This window comes from Brachypodium distachyon, chromosome 3, assembly GCF_000005505.3.
Source record: "Brachypodium distachyon strain Bd21 chromosome 3, Brachypodium_distachyon_v3.0, whole genome shotgun sequence".
Taxonomy (NCBI): Eukaryota; Viridiplantae; Streptophyta; class Magnoliopsida; order Poales; family Poaceae; genus Brachypodium; species Brachypodium distachyon.
The window spans coordinates 13,021,842-13,039,563 of NC_016133.3; the positions used below are offsets into that span (position 1 = coordinate 13,021,842).

A 17,722-nucleotide genomic window follows, 5' to 3' on the forward strand; every position below is an offset into this window, starting at 1 on the left:
GATGATGCAAGCGATAACAAGGTCATCCATGAGTTCGATGCAGGATCTCTATTGGCTATATTATATGGAGAACAGTGTGCTCATGCAGGTTAGTTTAATTCAGAAGTGGAAAAATTAGGACAACACACGGGCTTTAAGCGTCACTTGGTAAAAAAAGTATTGCAAATTGCAATGAAGTCAAATTTGAGTTAGCAAATGTACAATGAAGTACACAGCAAGTTAGCACACCCACAAGAATTTGTGAGCAAGAAAGAGTCCGCAGCCCTCGTACTTCTAATGAGTAAATGAAAATTTTCATTTCTTATCATATATCACATCACAAGGGGATGATAGGCAGATACACACAATCCAATCCTCCTCATACAAAACTATGGCAAACAAGATCGACCGAAACAGTAGGATTTGCATTGGAGCTACTTCAGAGCATACTGGTAACATTTCAGATTTGATGATATGGAACCTGGAATCTGATCAGGCACCTTTATGAACCATTTTATAAACAAAAACCAATTGTACTTATTCTTTCTCATTCCTTTCCTCCGCTGCTACAACATAAAAAGAGAAGCACAAAAGTTTCACCTTTGCTGTTTCTACCTTTGTACACTGAGGCCAACACTGATCCGAAGAGGTGTGCCGAATCAAAATCCTGATAAATTTTAAGCTCTGGTATCTCATTTCCTATGCTTCCTCGAGCGTCCGCGCTAATTCCACCGCGTTCTTGGCAATCTTACAGTTGTCGTCCTTCACCAGAGCCTCGCAGAGCTGGAAAGCCCCCAGCTTGATCGCTTCCTTGGCCAGTCTGTTGCTCTCGGAGCAAATCCAGTTCAGGACGACCAGACCCTGGTCGACTGCGCGCGCGTTGCCGCTGCCGGCGAAGGCGCATAGCACGGGCACCATGTCCGGGATCCTGGACAGCTCCTGGCGGCACTCGCGGCTCTTAGCGAGGAGGCCGAGCACCTCGACGGCGCGGGCGGAGCCGGCGGCGGCGAGCTCGACGAGCGGGGGCGCGGCGCCGGCGCGCACCGCGCGGCGGCGGTTCTCGGGGAGCTTGCAGAGCTCGTAGAGCGCCGTGGCGGCCTCGCGGCGCTCCCGGGGCGCGCCGCCGCGGCGGAGGGCCGCGGCCAGGGCCGGGATGGCGGTGGGGTGCGCCGCGATGGTGCACTTGTTGACGCCGACGGTGGCGAGGCTGGTGAGCGCCGTGGCGGCGTGGGCGGCGGCCACGCCGCCGCCGGACACGGCGGCGGCCAGCGCGTCGACGGCGCCGTCCGCCACGAGCCCGACGCGCGCGTCGTCGCCGTCGAGGCTGAGGTACACGAGCGCCCTGGCCGCCGCCTCGTCCCCGCCCGCCACGCGCCGCAGCAGCACGGCCGCCACCGCGCCCGACTCCAGCACCAGCCTCCGCCCGGCCGGCCCCGACTTGGCCAACCTCAGCATCCCCGACACCGACGACAGCGCCGGCGGCTCCGCCCCCTGGCAATCCCGGACCTTCTCCGGAGACGGCGGCGGCGGGGAGACGGCGGCGATGAGGCGGCGGAGGGCGTGGTTGGGGATGAGGGGCGGGGAAGGGGGGAGCGGGAGGTTGGTGACGGGGCAGGTGAGGTGGCCGCCGTCGAGCCAGCGCTGGATGCTGCGGCGCTCGAAGGTGTGGCCGGAGGGGAGGATGACGGGGTCCGTCATCACCTCCAGCGAGATGGGGCAGCGGAAGTCGTCGGGGCACCACGACACCTCCTCCATGGGCGCTCCTGGCGTGGGCCGCGCTTCGAGGATCTGCTGCGGCGCCGGGAAGGAAGGAAGGAACGGAAAGCGTGTGGGGCTTTGGAAGAAGAAGTTGAGGAGGAGGAGGAAGGAGTCCGTAATGGGGAAAGTCCACTTCCGGTGGACGAAAAACGGGATGATGTTCGGTGGGGAGACCCCCCGGTGGGTTTATGTACTCCGTCCAGTCTCTTCTATCACCGGACGTTTCTCTCATCTCGTCATACGTTACTCGTAAATTTTTGTCAGGCTTTAGTTGCAATGCTTATCGTTATACATGTATTGTTCGTATCTTTGGTAGGCTTTACGTGCGAATTATTATTGGGTTTGCGTTACTTGTGATCCGCGGTAGATTTTAATTCGCGTCATGATCACAATAAGTACGTTACTTATAATATTTGGTAGGTTTTAGTCACGGCGTAATTTGCATTTACAAACTACCCGTGAAACTTTTTGTAGATGTTGTTTCATCATTATCGCTTTACGTGTGTGCATCACTCGTCATCTTTGGTATGTCTTAATTTGTTCTTTGATTGCGTCGGCGTGTACTCTTTGGTAGTGTGTCGATACACATCCATATCCATATGACGTGTTTCTGGAAGCACTCGTGTATGCATTAGTTTATCCATAATGAAAACTTAATGCTATAGGTATGTAGACATTTTGCTCGCTGTCGCACATACAAGTTCATTTTGGTACCCACCTATCGTGAGTTGTGTAAACTCGATCCCTGGTAAGATTTACTTCTATCATAATCATTACGTGCATGTTACTTGTAATCTTTCGTCATAATTGTCGTTTACCTACTACAACCAAACCTTTATGACTCTTATTTCATCGTAATCACATACACACATGTGTTACTCGTCATCTTTGGTATATATTGACTTGCTTCTCTAATTGTCCATTTGTGTTGTTTGCTAGTGTGTTCAATATATAGCTTCAGTCATCGTAATCACATACACACATGTGTCGTTTGCTTCGATATGATGTTTTTTTTGAAGCAATTGTGTGTGCATTACTCTTTATACCAGAAGTATGTAGACATTTCCTCGTGGTCACACGTTACATGGGTTCATTTTGGTACCCGATCTTCAGTCATGCATGTATTATTTAAGTATTCTAAGTATATTTGTTAGAAAGTTTTTTAAAAATAGAAGATTTTATTTTCTTACTACGGCATCAAAAGACGGTCCAAATTACTACAACATATTTTCTATTGTTGGTTCATGTTTTAATCAAAGAGATTGACATATACAGCACTTCTCTTTGCACTTATTTGATTAAAAAAAATCCTTGATCTCACACTTCTAATCTTTTACTAGTGGGTCAGGAAATCTTACTCTTATTTCTAAAATCAAACAGGGATGCAAGTTTCAAACTTGTGTTTTGGTTTTCAAGATGATGCCGAGTGTATCTTTTAGTCATGCGCAAAAAAGTGTATCTTTTAGTCATTACTTGAAAATCTTGGTGTAACACTACTTAAAATTATGATATGCTTGGGATACTCATGTATGGAAAAAAGGTTCAAGTATTCATCACTGTGGATGAAGATGACCGTTACATTATCGCTTTAATTTTTGAAATAAAGCACCATTATTATCTATCTTTAAAAAAAGGTTCACCATTATTCTGTTTTTGAGCGTGATTAATGTTTGTTTTTCTAGCATATGGGCGTGATTAATGTTTAGATCTCTTGGAATATAAGCACCATGCATTTAACTGTATTACTACTATGTCAGGCTGATTGAAATTTGCTACATGCATCCATATGTTTCGATTGCATTTGGTGTTAAATTGTGGGGACAAAGATAGAGACGTGATAACTTACAACAGCCATCCAATCAGTCTAGAATTTTTGGCTCCACATGTTTCTAAAACTATGCGTATAACTATATGTATATACTCCCTCCGTCACATATTAAGTGATTTTCTATGTATGTATCTAGACGTATCTTTATATATCTTTATATATATGCATCCATATTTGGACAAATTTGAGTCCAAATACATACGTTCATATTTGGACTTAATATGGGACGAAGAGAGTACATCAGATGTATTGCTCAAGGAAAGCATGCAGCAGAAAAAAAAAACCTTAACTCTAAATTATATATTGCTCCAGTAATTTTCATCTGGCATGAAATAGGAGAATTGGCCGGCGCACGTGTCTCCCACGTCCCATAACTTTCATCCAACAAAATATTATTAGGTCAACACCCATTAACGTGTGTTGTTTTTACTGCTCTTCATTCATATATTTAGTGACGCAAAAGCCACACTGTATAATACAGTAATATACTTTAGTTAATGAGTACTTGCTTGTTTCATAATTTTTGTCTTAAATTTTATAAAAATGGATGCATCTGTTCGTTCTAAAAAATATCTAAATACATGTAATATTTTTAACAAAATTTATAAAACGGAAGAAGTACATTATTGTTGTCTTTATACTCAAGTTAATCTAAGACCATGCAAGCGACGCAGGATTTGCTCAATGTGTGTTTGACATGAATCCACGCATGCATTCCCTTCACCCCACTCCCAAAGCCCCAAATATAACGGCGGTGAGAGGAAGTTTTCTGGATAGAGTCACCGCCCTTGGGCAGATGAAGCGAAGAGACCCCACCGAAACGTCACAGGATTCCCCGGCGGGGACAACGCATCATGTCCGTACACGTGGCACGCGGTGCGCCCACTAGGATCCCAGATAATTTATTTATTTATCTCCCTTTTTCTTCTTTCTGCAAAACGTGCGTGTTTGCCCCCCTGCGCCTGCGCCTACCACGCCTTATCCAACTTCTGGCTCACTGACATGTTGGGTCGGACGCTCCAGTGCTCTGCGCGGGCGGACGGAGCAGTTTGAAACCGAAGAGCCGCCACGCCAGCCCGCGCTCGGGTCAATGTATTTTTTTTTTACTGCTCCTCTGCAGCTGCAGTTACCGCGCGGTGAAAGTAAAAAAGAAGCGGCAGGCAGGCGCATGTCGCAAGTGGCAACGCAACGGCTAGAAGTTGACTGCGAGGTGGGGCCCTTACTGATAGTCAGTGATTTCTGTCAGTCACTGTGTGTGCGTTTTAGGAATCGAGTTCTATTGGGCAAGCAAGCAGCCCCGCCCATGTTGGCGTTTGGGTGCAATATAGAGAGCGAGTTCTACTGGGCCCCATAAAGGAGCCCATCTTGTTGGCGTTTTCTGGCGGGCCCAAATGCTTCTCCCTGCCATGCGAATGAGAGCACGCGTCGTGGGCTTCTAGGCCCATCATTTTCTCAGACTCGACAAGCTCGTCTCGAAAACCCCGTCTCGAGTTCAAGGCCCAGCGTCTGGGTCAGAAAAAAAAGGAAAATACTCTCTCAGCTCCATAATTTTTGTCCGAATATTAGATGTATCTAGACATTTTTTTTAAATAAATACATCCATATTTAGTCAAATTTGAGACAAGAATTATGAAACGGAGGGAATACCTCTTATAAAAACTAGACGTATTTCTGGATACATTTTTTTAGCGTAACATATTTCTAGACAATCAATTTCATCATGGTCAAACCGTAAGGGCCTAGCTTGGGCCGAATGCTGAAAGATGGCTTGAACGTGACTAGCCATGGGCCTAGAGTTGCAACACAGTGATCCTTGGGGTACCCTTTGACCCTCAGTTCAAACAAATGAACTAGTTTTTAAAAAAATTATGTTATTTTAAAATTTTAGTTCATTTGGTTGAACTAAGGAGGATTAAATGGTACCCTGAGGGTCACAATTTTACAACTCTACATGGGCCTCATACTGGGCATGGATCAAATGCGATTTGTTAAAATGAAGAAAAAATACCCTGAAAAAAGAAGAAGAAATTGAAGCGTAAATGGTGGGCTTTGATTCGTCTAACTTTTTCAACGCCAGCTGCTTATCAATAGAGCTCAGATTGCCTCTCCAAATAACATCTGCTTTGTTCGTCCGGAAATAAATAAGTGACTTGGATGTGCAAAAAATATATATTCTTATTTCCAGACGGAGAGAGTACGAGTTCCTGCGCATGGAAGAGAGAGAGGCAGACCAAACCTAAATGACATACTTCTTAAGTAGGATCTAGCTTACAACAAGTTTTTCTTCTCTCTCTTCCAACCAACCATAACTATCATATTGCTCTTATAATTTTTGAAGGGAGAGAGTAGCTATGTAGTATGGAAAAAGACTAATTGCAGAAAGTTTCAGAGAGAGTTTGAGATAGCTAGAACGCTAATTAACCAATAAAATAACCTTTTGCTAATTCCGAGCTGATATCTGAGGTGAACAAAGCCCCATTAATTTAAAATGAATCGAACTACATTCAATAAAAAATGAATACAATTGAATTTTTCACAAATATTACAAGTGAACTACGCACATCACGTCTCACAAATTATAAGAAACGAAAAAGAGAAGAAGAATGGCCGGTGCCAGCAGGCACAAGCCTGCCATGAATCTTTGACTCTAGAAACAGAGGAGCGAGAGACCAGCAGCCATGACGGCCGCCAACCACATGCTTGACCGGGCAGCACCACCGCCAATCGCCGAGCTCTCCTCCGGAGAAGCCGGCGCCGGCTGGGTGCACCTGATCTGCCTGGCCCCTTTACCCCGGCCCCAGCACTGCATCTGCGGCTGTGCGCCTACGTTCACCTTGAGCTTCATCCCGTCGGCACAGTGCCCGAGGATGCCGCACATGAAGTACCTTGTGACCCTAGAGGCGGCAAGCGGGATGACGTCATTGCCGGTCTGGTACGTACGTCGCAATGACGGAGACGGAGATGTTGCAGGAGTCGTAGGCGGCCTTGGTGACCTCTAACACATTGTGGGTTGCGGTAGGGTACTGGAAGCGGAGGCTGTCGCCGGGGAAGAAGCGGCGGGCGGAGGCCCATTGGGTGTAGTTGGTCTTGAGGTCGCATGAACCCGCTGGAGCGCCCACCGTGTAGCTCGCGCCGAGAGCCATACTGAATAGCAACGCAGAGGCGACAATGATCAGGAACAATTTGTAGATCGCCATGGATGGACAATATACATTGTAGCCTGGTGATCTCATGGACGTGATGGAGTGCTCCGAGAAACTCGGAGACCCGTTGGGGCGCTCCCCTGGGCGCTTCTGGGCGATCTCGCCGGAATCCGACGAGGACAGCGACGCGGTTGCGTCTGAGTCATCGTCGGAAGACGCAGTGTCGTCTAGGGCTTCCAATTTCTTGGTCTGCATTCCTTCGCCGGTGGGCTGTGATTTACATGTTTCTTCTTCGTTTTCTAAGGAGGAGAAGAGAAGGTGGAGGAGATTGGAGGTGACCGCGGCGGTTTCTTGTGCTTTTGTGCAGGGATCGAGCGTGGAGACATCGCCGTCTCACGAGGGTTCATCTTCGTCCAAATCGGCGGCGGCGTCTAGGAGGCCTGATGTGGAGCCGAGGACTGCGGCTCTGGAGCCGACGACCTTTGTGCTCGACCAATTCGATGCGCTTGAATGGACTTTGGTGCAACGCCGGCGTCCGTCGGCCAGAGGCCGCTTGAAGGTGAGTTTTTCCGGTCGCCGTTTGTCGGCGCGTTTGAATTCTTCCCGTTGCAGTTCGCATGGTCATACGGGCTGAGCAGGTGGTCTGCTACGTGCGAGTCTTGTGAAGGTTCCGCAGGCCCATACCGGGCCAGCGGGCCATGTCTATTTTGGATCGCATGGTCTGCTACGTGCGAGTCCTGGGAACGTTTCGCAAGCCCATACAAGGCCGGCGGGTCTTGTCATTCGGAGTTGGTCCCCTGCTGGGCGTTCTCTGCCTGATGGCCATACGGGCCTGGCAGGAACAGGAACAGCAGGTAACGTGATCTCAGGGATTCGTTCCGCTGGGATTGCGTTTCGGTGGCTTCTCGGCCGAGTCTGGTGTAGTTCGGCTCCGCGTGCCCCGATTGTCTCTCCTGCCGAAGCTGAGATGGCGTTCCGCGGAGGTGGTCGTGGGGGCGGAGAGTATCGAGGGGGCGATCAATTTTATGATCGTGATCGGCGTGGCTACGGTGGAGGTGGCAGCAGGGGTAGTTTCAACGACGGCTATGGTGACAACGAGGGCTATGGTGATGGCCGGGAGGATTTTGGTCGTGAGGACTTTGGTGGCTACAATGGCGATCGCTTCTCCGGCGGACGAGACGGTGATGGTTTTCGTGGCGATCTCCACCCGGGTCGTTGGCTCGCTGGCCCTAGTGGACCTCCACGTTACGGAGATGGTGGTGGGAATCGGCGGTGCTATGAATTCCGCGCTGGTCGTGGCTCTGCGGGTCGTGGTCGTGGTCTTCTGCCGGCTCGCGGTCGTGGCGGCGGTGCTGGCCGTGGTGGAGGTGGCGGTAAGGGCGTTGCTGCCACTTCGACCTTGGCTGGCGTGACGGCCGTGGCGGAGACAGGAGCTACAAATGCCTCTGCCTCTGCGACAGGGGCAGGGTCCGGGGAAGGCCAGGCTGCAGCGGTGTCTTCGGCTGGACTTGTTGGGGCTGCAATGCCTTTGGGCGCTGCTACGGCCTCTCAGACGGGGGGCAGCAGTCGGGTGGGGGAGTGCTGCAGGCAGCAGCAGCTTCTCTCACTGCTACTGAGGTTCCCGAAACATCGGGCATGTCCAAACCGGCGAAAAAAGCTAGCAACGTGAAGTGCTATAGATGCAACCAATCGGGTCATTTCTCTGCTGATTGTATAGCTCTTGTTTGTGATATTTGCGAGTCTGCAGCTCACTTGAAAGATGGGTGCCCGTTGTTGTCGGCGCCGAAGCAACAAGTGATCATGCACGGTTTTGGGGAGGAGGCTTTGTTGTTCTTTGAGCTGCCAGTGTCAAACTCTTTTAAGCCTTGCCGAGAGAGTGGCAGAGTTGGGTTAATTTCTGTCTCAGGAGGTAGCTTGTCTGTTGAGCAGGTTACCTCGCTTCTGCAGTGGCTGGTGCCGACTGGAAATTTTCAATGGGAGGTGAACTTGTATGAGAAAGATGTGTTCAAGGCTGTTTTTCCTTCGAAGGCTGAGCTCCAGCGAATGACTCGGTCTGGCACGTTTTCTGTCCCTACTAGTCCGTGCGCAATTACTTTCTCTGATTGGTGTGCGAAAGTTGAGCCTGAATGGAGTTTACAGGAGGTGTGGGTGCGGGTGACTGGTATCTCGCCTGATATCTTAGGTGATTATGTCACTCTGTGGGGAGTTGGATCTTTGTTGGGCAAGACCAAGGAGGTCGACATGCCGTATACTCGGAGGCATGGGGTTCTTCGCATTTTGGTTTCTTGTACAGATTACAGAAGCATACCTAAGGAAAAAGATGTGCTTATCAGGGGCAGTGGATATGTACTTGGTTTTCAGGTGGAGGCACCCGCAGGTTTTATTGATCCGGCTGACACTAAAATGGCCGATGCTCATGATGATGATACGGATGGGGGTGATAAGGCTGAGAAGAATGAGACCGTTTTTTTTTATCAAATCGACCCTAAAGATAATTCTAAAATACATGATGCTAATGGGTCCTCGTCGTCGACAAGTGGAGGTGTTACAGCCCCGGGTGGGACACAATTTGCTTCTACTGTGCTTCCTGCTATCCGCTTCGGATCTTTTGCTTTGGAGCCAACTCCGCGGTCTTGCATGTCGGCTTCGCGTCCATGCTTGGCTGATATGGTTAAGGAAGACGAAAGAATTTCCTTGTCTGCACCGCCTTGTGTTCGTTTGCGTGGGCTGCTTCCTCCGCTGTTGTGCCGGCTGTGGGCGGCGTGGCTTCGGTTGGTCAGCAAGGACAGGAGGGGCCGGCTGTGGGTTCTGTTCAGGTTGGTGGCCGACTTCAGAGGCAGGAGGTGCATGCTGTGTGGCAGCCAACTCTGCTTGGAGGTCTAGTGAAGCAGGATGTGCCTGTTGTGAAGCTAATGCCACGCTTGGGGTCGCCTGCTGTTGGGCACCTGCTCCACACGGGCGCGGGTGCTGCTCCTTGCATGCAGCAGCTGCCTGGCTCTCCTGGTGTTGTTGCTGCTCCGGTGGGGCCCTCATGGCAGGCGGCTATGGGGTCGCCGCCTCTCTCCCCCGTTCGTGCTCCGGCGCCTCTCTCTCCCGCACGTGGACCAGACGCCAAGCAAAAGAGTTATGTGGATTCCAAGCGTAGGGAAGTCACCTATGAGGTTGGTGACAGAGCGTATCTCAGAGTTTCCCCGATATGCGGTGTTAAGAGATTTGGGATTAAAGTAAAATTAGCACCACGCTTTATTGGAACTTACAAGGTTTTGGCACGCCAAGGAGAGGTAGCTTACAAGTTGGAATTACCTGAAGTGTTGACAAGCGTCCACGACGTGTCCCATGTGTCGCAGTTGAAGAAAAGTCACCCGGAAATGCCCGATATGCCACTAAGGGATACGATTCCACTTGATGAAGTCGAGATTCAAAGCGATCTCACTTATGAAGAGAAACCAATCAAGATCTTGGATACAACTGAGAGGCATACTCGTTCCAAGACCATCAAATTCTGCAAGATTCAGTGGAATCATCACACCGAAGAGGAAGCTACGTTGGAACGCGAGGATGATCTTTGAGAAGACCACCCACACATTTTTGCTAACCAACAGGAATCTCGAGGACGAGATTCATCTTAAGAGGGTTAGATCTGTAACATCCCAATTTTCAAAACCCTTCATAAGCAGTCACCTTTACATTTAATCACATTTAAAACCCTAAAATTTAATTCAGAGAAACCCATTAACAAAGGTGTTTTTATTTGAATTTGGCTTTTTACCGTTCTTTTGTTAATTGCATTTTAAACCATGAGGGTGTTGACATAAAAAGGAGTTTAATGCATTTATAAAGCTACCCCATTTATTGGTTTTTGAATTGGATTTGAAACTCAAAATATTTCATTAGCTATAAAGCCCTAAAGGCAAGTTTATAGGCAAAATTAATTTTAAATATTTTATTTTGAGGGAATTCTTGTCCCAAAAGTTGAATCATATGAGGATATGATTTTACAATTTTTGTTGCATTTTATTTGACTCGATTTGAAGCTTTAAATCAAAAGTTAGAATCAAAAACAGAAAATAGAAAAAAAAGAAAGAAAAAAAAGTATCGTACCGATCCAACCGGGCCGGCCCACTTACCCGAGCGCCGCGGCCCAGCTCCCGCGCGCCCGAGCCGCCCGTGCCACTGCCATACGGGCCCCACCCGTCAGTTTCTTCCTCTTCCTCCTCCAACTGCCAAGCCCGTACTTCCCGGCCACGACGCCCGTGAGCACGCGCAGGATTCCACCCTGATTTCTCCGTGTCCACTCCCCCAAAATCTTTTCCAAGCGCGTCAGTTTGAAGCCCCGACTCTCCTCTTCTTTTCCCCTCTCCTCTCCCTCTCCATTGCGCCCCCAGGCCGACAAATTGCTCCGCCGAAATCCGCACTGCCGCCGCCGGTGACAAAAAGGTCCATAGCTGCCGTCACCTTACCTATCCCCTTCCCCATCTTCTCGCACACGTTTTGACGCGGTTGTTTTCTTCGTTTTCGCATCGTAGCGTCGAGTTCGCCGCCGACCCGAAGTGGACGTCGCCGGCGCCGTCATCCCGAGGAGCTAGAGCTCACCCTCGTCCGCCCCAAGGAGAACCGAGACCCTGAGGAGCTTCGCCGGAGCGAGGCGCACCTCCCTCACCTTGTCCCGAACCCAAGAGCACACCGGAGCGCCCGCGCGTCCACCGCCCGAGCCGCCGCCGCCGGCGTCGACCTCGCCTGAGACCTAGCGCCGCCGGAGGTAAGCTTGATGTGCCCCCTCCCGTCCGATCTAGATCCAACGTCTGGGATTAGTCCACTTAAGTGAACCGGTACCGGCCAATCTCGTGCTACCACGTGTCACCCCTTTTATTAAAAATTATTTCTCGGCCAAATTAATTGGTAACTTTGCAGAAAAGCCCCTAGAACTTCAAACCATCGTATCTTTTAAACCGTTTGACCAAATTTGAAGTTCTATACTTTTTGGAATCCTCACAACTTGTAGAATCTTTTACCATAGTTTAATTTTGATTTTGAACAACTTTACAGAAGCAAATTGCAAAATGCTTAATTATGGTTTAATATTCAAATGAATTATTTCAAACTAGTTTTGAGCATGTTGGAAAATGTTTTGAGTATACTCTCTGTCCACTAGGACCAGAAGGGAAATTATTTTGTAAATAATTTTGCCACACAAATTTAATCTTGCTCCATGCTTTACGAAAATCAAATAAGCTTCTAATTAAGGCTCATCTTTGTTTCATACAAAGTAATTACCCCTTTATTAATTTATAATCTGTCCAAACCTTTTGTGAAGTTCTTTAAAACATAAGCTAAACATGTTAAGTTTAAAACCAACCTTAGTGTGCATCTTCATGACTTTTGCATCATGGCATGTTTTTGTATTGGATAGCATGTTTATGTGTGTGTGTATTCTTTTATTTTAGATTTTGTGGATTGTGAACCTTGTTGTTGCGAAGAGTGCGAGAACTACCACAACCTTGGACAACGCAAGTTCACTTTGATCATCTTCCAAATATTTTTACTATGCACTAGTTGTTTTATTAGTTGCATTAGGAATATTATTTGTACCTCTATGCTAGCTATAAATTGCAGGTAGTATAGTTTTACCCTTGTCATTACCTTGATACCAATTTGCCATCGTTTGTAGTTGAATGCTAGGCTATGGTAGTATCGTGGGGGAAATTACTACATTATGATATTGTTATGTCTATGGAGAAATGAGATGTTTTATTAGAGTAAGGCAAAACAATTAATTTAATGAACCATCCTGGGTGGACGGCTTTGAGGATTTTGATGTTATGCGGTGTCCGGTCCATTTCTATGGGTCCATTTCTATGAGTCATCTCTCCATGTCTATGGAAGCGCCTGCGTCGCAAATGTGAAATGCCACCTGGGGTAACCGAGACTGGACTAGTTTCCTATTTAGTAGCTTCCAGTACAACCACAATGCTAAATGGGCTCTGGCAAGAATAGAGTATGTTGTATGAACCTAGACCTGAGGAATTGTACTGAGGTAGGCTGTGTAGGGGGGGCGTGATTCTCTCGTGGTTTAGGAAATTACCTCTGAAAATCTCGTAATCAACGCCGTTGCTACTCTACCCTGAGGACAACAAGGGATTAACCCGTTGGTTTCTTGTGGGGAATGTGTACAAACTCTCGAGAACGTCAAAACTAAGTACTTAGCCGTGTCCCCGGTTATGGACAATTATGAGCAACTGGATGTGGAGCTGTAAGGAAAGTCTCACTCACTCTAATTTCTTAATAAAATGAATGGTTTGAACTTAGATTTAGGAGCATTGATGTGTCTACTCAATGTCCTTAGTTTAATAGGAGCATGCGTGTGTCTACCCCATGTCCAATAGTGAAAAAATTTATTTGATTAAAAGATAGGATTAAGCAACTAAGCTTTTATGCAAATAGCCTTGAACCCCACCTTGCCACATTATGCATATACTTGGTAAGTTCTGTTATAACCCCTAGTGATCTTGCGAATACATTTAATGTATTGACCCTAGTGGCTGCATCGTTTAATGATGCAGGAAGCTCCAACGAAGAGTAAGCGTATGTTCTGGTCTTTGGGTTATGGGCCTACATTCCAACACGCTCTCACCGTAGTGTTGATGTAGCCCTTGTATCTTTCGTTTTCCGCTGTTGAACAATTGTTTTATTTTCAGCTAACCCATGGGGTTATGCGAGTTTGTAAGTACTCTTAAATTCTGGATGATGCGTTGTAATACTTGAGACCTTTGTTCTATGATATTACATCTCGAAACCGTGTGTGCTAGTAAGTCGATCCAGGGACTAGCACTAAAAGCACAGAGATCGAACCTGTGTACGGGGGCGGTCACTTCAGCTTCTACGAGATAATGGCAGCCAAATGGGCTGTATGTCGTGGAGGCTCCTCGCTCATTGAGAGATGGCAAAATAAAATTAGACATCTTCGTCGCTTCCTTCGTGGTTGGGCAAAGAATCAAAGTGGACTTTATAAGAAAGAGCGTGATCGTCTGCTTCATATCATTGATACCCTCGACATAAAAGCTAAATCCTCTCTGCTCTCTGCTATTGAGCGAGATGCGTTGCGTGATGCCAATGATTTTGTGTCCAAGCTGCGTCGGGATGAGGAATCCAAATGGGTGCAACGGGCAAAAGTCAAGTATGTCCAGGAGGGTGGAAGCAATACAAAAAAAAAATCACCTTGTTGCCAATGGTAAACATCGTAAGATAAAAATATTCCAACTCGAGCAGGATGAAGGTATTATTGTGGGACAGGATAACTTACGTGCTTTTATTACAGATTATTATAAGAAACTATTTGGAACACCGGTTTCGAATTCTTTCTCGCTTATGGAAGAGAATTTGCAGGGAATTACCCGTGTTACGCCAGATGAAAATAACATTCTTATAGCTGAGTTTATTGAAAAGGAGGTTCATGATGCGATTTTTCAGATGGAGCATGATAAGGCTCCTGGGCCTGATGGGTTCCCTGCGGAGTTCTATCAGGTTTTTTTGGAAGGTTATAAAAGTTGACTCGTTGGCCTTGTTCGTCCAACTTCAACATGGGGAGCTGTCATTGTTTAAGTTGAACTTTGGGGTTATTACCCTTATTCCTAAAAAAGAAAACGCGGTCCAGATTCAGCAGTACAGACCCATTTGTTTGCTTAATGTTAGCTTCAAGATTTTCACGAAAGTCGGTACAAATCACATTTCTAGGATCGCCCAAGGTGTGATTCGACCGACTGAAACGGCCTTTATGCCCGGTCGTCATATTCTTGTGGGGGTGGTTGTTTTGCATGAGACCATTCATGAGCTTCATCGTAAGAAAATGAATGGTGTTCTCTTCAAAATTGATTTTGAGAAAGCATATGACAAGGTCAAATGGCCTTTTCTCTAGCAAGCGTTGCGGATGAAAGGTTTCGACCCTAAATGGTGCGAGTGGATTGCCCAATTTGTGCAAGGGGGAAGTGTGGGAGTAAAGGTTACTGACGACAATTGTCATTACTTCCAAACTCGGAAAGGTTTGAGATAAGGAGACCCTCTATCCCCGATTCATTTTAGTATTGTTGCGGACATGCTTGCTATTCTTATTGATAGGGCTAAAAATGATGGTCAAGTGGTAGGCCTCATCCCTCATTTGGTGGAGGGAGGAGTGTCTATCCTCCAATATGCTGACGATACGATTATTTTTATGGATCATGATTTAGAAAAGGCTGTTAATATGAAGTTGATCTTGTGCTGTTTTGAACAGCTGTCGGACCTTAAAATTAACTTTCACAAGAGTGAAATTTTCTTTTTCGGTCAGGCTCAACTGTGTGAGGATGACTATAAACAGATTTTTGGCTGCGTATGTGGAACTCTCCCATTTCGTTATCTGGGGATTCCAATTCATTATAGGAAATTACTCAATAGGGAATGGAAAGCTGTTGAAGACCGTTTTGAGAAAAAGTTGGGGAGTTGGAAGGGCAAGTTACTCTCATACGGAGATCGACTTATCCTGATTAATTCGGTACTTACGAGCATGCCTATGTTTATGTTATCTTTTCTTGAAATACCCCCTGGGGTACGACAACGATTGGATTTCTACAGATCGCGCTTCTTTTGGCAATCTGATAACCAGAAGCAGAAATATCGGTTGACAAAATGAAATATTATCTGTCGCCCTAAAGATCAGGGCGGACTAGGCATTGAGTTGTTGGACCTCAAAAATAAGTGTTTACTCAGCAAATGGTTGTTTAAACTACTTAATGAAGATGGTCTGTGGCAGCAGCTCCTTCGTAATAAGTATCTTCATTCTAACACCATCTCCCAAGCCAAGTTACGACCGGCTGATTCCCCTTTTTGGAAGTGCCTAATGCGGGTTAAAGATGAGTTCTTTAACAAAAGCACATTTATTTTAAGGGATGGTCGTGGTACTCGATTTTGGGAAGATACTTGGTTGGGGGATAGTCCTCTTGCGCTTCAATATCCATCATTATTTAACATTGTGTAACGGAAAAATGTTCTTGTGGCCGATGTTTTATCGACGGTGCCCCTGAACGTTGAGTTCAGACGTTTACTAACTAGAAATAAGTGGACATCTTGGTTGCACTTAATCCAGCGATTAATGATGGTTAATCTTTCCACCACGCCAGACAGATTTTGGTGGAAGTTAACTCCCTTCGGAGTTTTCTTGGTTAAATCTATGTACAGAGATTTAATGGATAGCCCTATGGGCTTCTCGCGGTATTATCTTTGGAAATTAAAAATTCTCCTAAAAGTTAAGAATTTTATGTGGTTTCTTGACCGAAAAGTGTTACTTACGAAGGATAATCTAGCCAAAAGGAACTGGACAGGATGTATGAAATATTGTTTTTGTGACGTCGAGGAGTCCATTCATCATTTATTCATCACTTGTCCCTATGCCCAACTCGTGTGACGAATTATTTACTTTGCCTTTAATTTGCCTCCCCCTACCAATATTTCTAATTTGTTTGGGAATTGGTTGAATGGGATTGACAAAAAGACTAAGACTCACATTCGGGTGGGAGTGTCTGCTGTCTGTTGGGCTATTTGGAATTGTCGAAATGATATTATTTTTAACAGGGCTAGAGTTGTTCACTTTTTGCAGGTTATTTTTAGGGCCACCGCTCTAATCCGCCTTTGGTCCCTCCTCCTCCTCCCTGTGGACAAGCGGGAGCTTTCGGCTTCTGGGTGCACTCGGCTAGAGACGGTCGCTCGGGATATCTCCAACCTGGCTGGCTGGCGGCCTGTTGCTAGATTGCAAGATGCATAGGAATTATCTTCAGGACATTTGTTTTATTTGGCTTATTTTTGTCTTCACTTTGTGTGATTCGTGAATTTTGTACTGAGATGTTTTAACTTTGCAATAAATTAGCTGTGTGCATCGCTTCGATGCAGAGGCCGGGGAGCCTCCTTTTTCGAGAAAAGAAAAATCGCCATGGATTAGTCCATCGGGAAGAGATGATATCAAGAAGACTTGTGGGATGATGAGGTGAGATGAGAGATGAGATGGTTTGGATGATGATGTTGTGGTGAATGGAGTATATATAGGTGATGCAGTGACTTGTTCGGACATCTCTGCAGGTTAATACTAATTAGCGGGGAGTATTTAATTAGGTCCATGCATGTGTACATGTTTTGTGACTGTGTCAAATCCAACTAATATTCATTTGGTTCGATCGAGTATAAATTACTAGTTAGTAGCACGTTTGTTCCCGTCACGCGTGCGTGGCGGCTAACTCAACCAACAAAACACGTTAATTAAAGAGGATCAAGGCCACTGGAAGCTGCTAGGTTCATGATTTTAAATAGCATGCTAAATGATTTTGCGTCGTCCTGCTCAGGAGCGCACCCACGTTCAAGCCACTGGAAGTTGACAGTAAAGTATCGGTATGTAACTTCTACTTGAGTCTTCTGAGTAAGGTAGTGTAGCAATACATCTTTTGTTCCAATTTTTGTCACTTGCAAGCAGGGCAAGCTAATGGAGAGATTATTTTTGTTGTAAAACAATACAACTTCTAATATGCCTGAGCCAGCTGACTTGAACAAGTTTCCTTGAGATCCATCTAAACGAAAAAGGATCCTAGATTACAATGTCAGTCGGGCTGAAACGGGAGTTAATGTTCTAAAGCTCTTTTCCTCATGTAGTACCAACCTCGATTTTAATTAAAATTGAACATCTTCTTTTCTCTTGCAGATTGTAGGTTAGATTGTTAGAAAAATATGTCCATGTTATCTTTCACAACTTTAGAACAACGTACTTTTATATTATTGATATAAACCATTTTTTTCATATGGGTTATTTGGTCGTACGGATACTTTATGGTCATACATGTTTGCCTCTGTGTCAAGTTTTTTCATGGGTCCGCCCCTTGTCCCGCTCCTGACGCAAAACCACACGTTCTGGCAAGTTTTAACATATTGCTCCGATTGCATCTTAAATAGCGTCTGAATGTTTGACGGGTGGGTCTTGACTGACAGGTTGACCAAATTTGAC

General features: G+C 46.3%; 1 protein-coding gene and 1 pseudogene across 1 annotated transcript; both read right to left on the reverse strand.

Moving 5' to 3' along the window:
• Positions 1-274: 274 nt before the first annotated feature.
• LOC100840831 (U-box domain-containing protein 8) lies at positions 275-1,876 on the reverse strand. Its single transcript, XM_014900206.2, has one exon. The coding sequence runs from the start codon at positions 1,732-1,734 to the stop codon at positions 679-681; it is 1,056 nt and encodes a 351-aa protein (XP_014755692.1). The 5' UTR covers positions 1,735-1,876; the 3' UTR covers positions 275-678.
• Positions 1,877-6,212: 4,336 nt separating this feature from the next.
• LOC100841138 lies at positions 6,213-6,963 on the reverse strand (annotated as a pseudogene).
• Between the last annotated feature and the right edge of the window lie 10,759 nt (positions 6,964-17,722).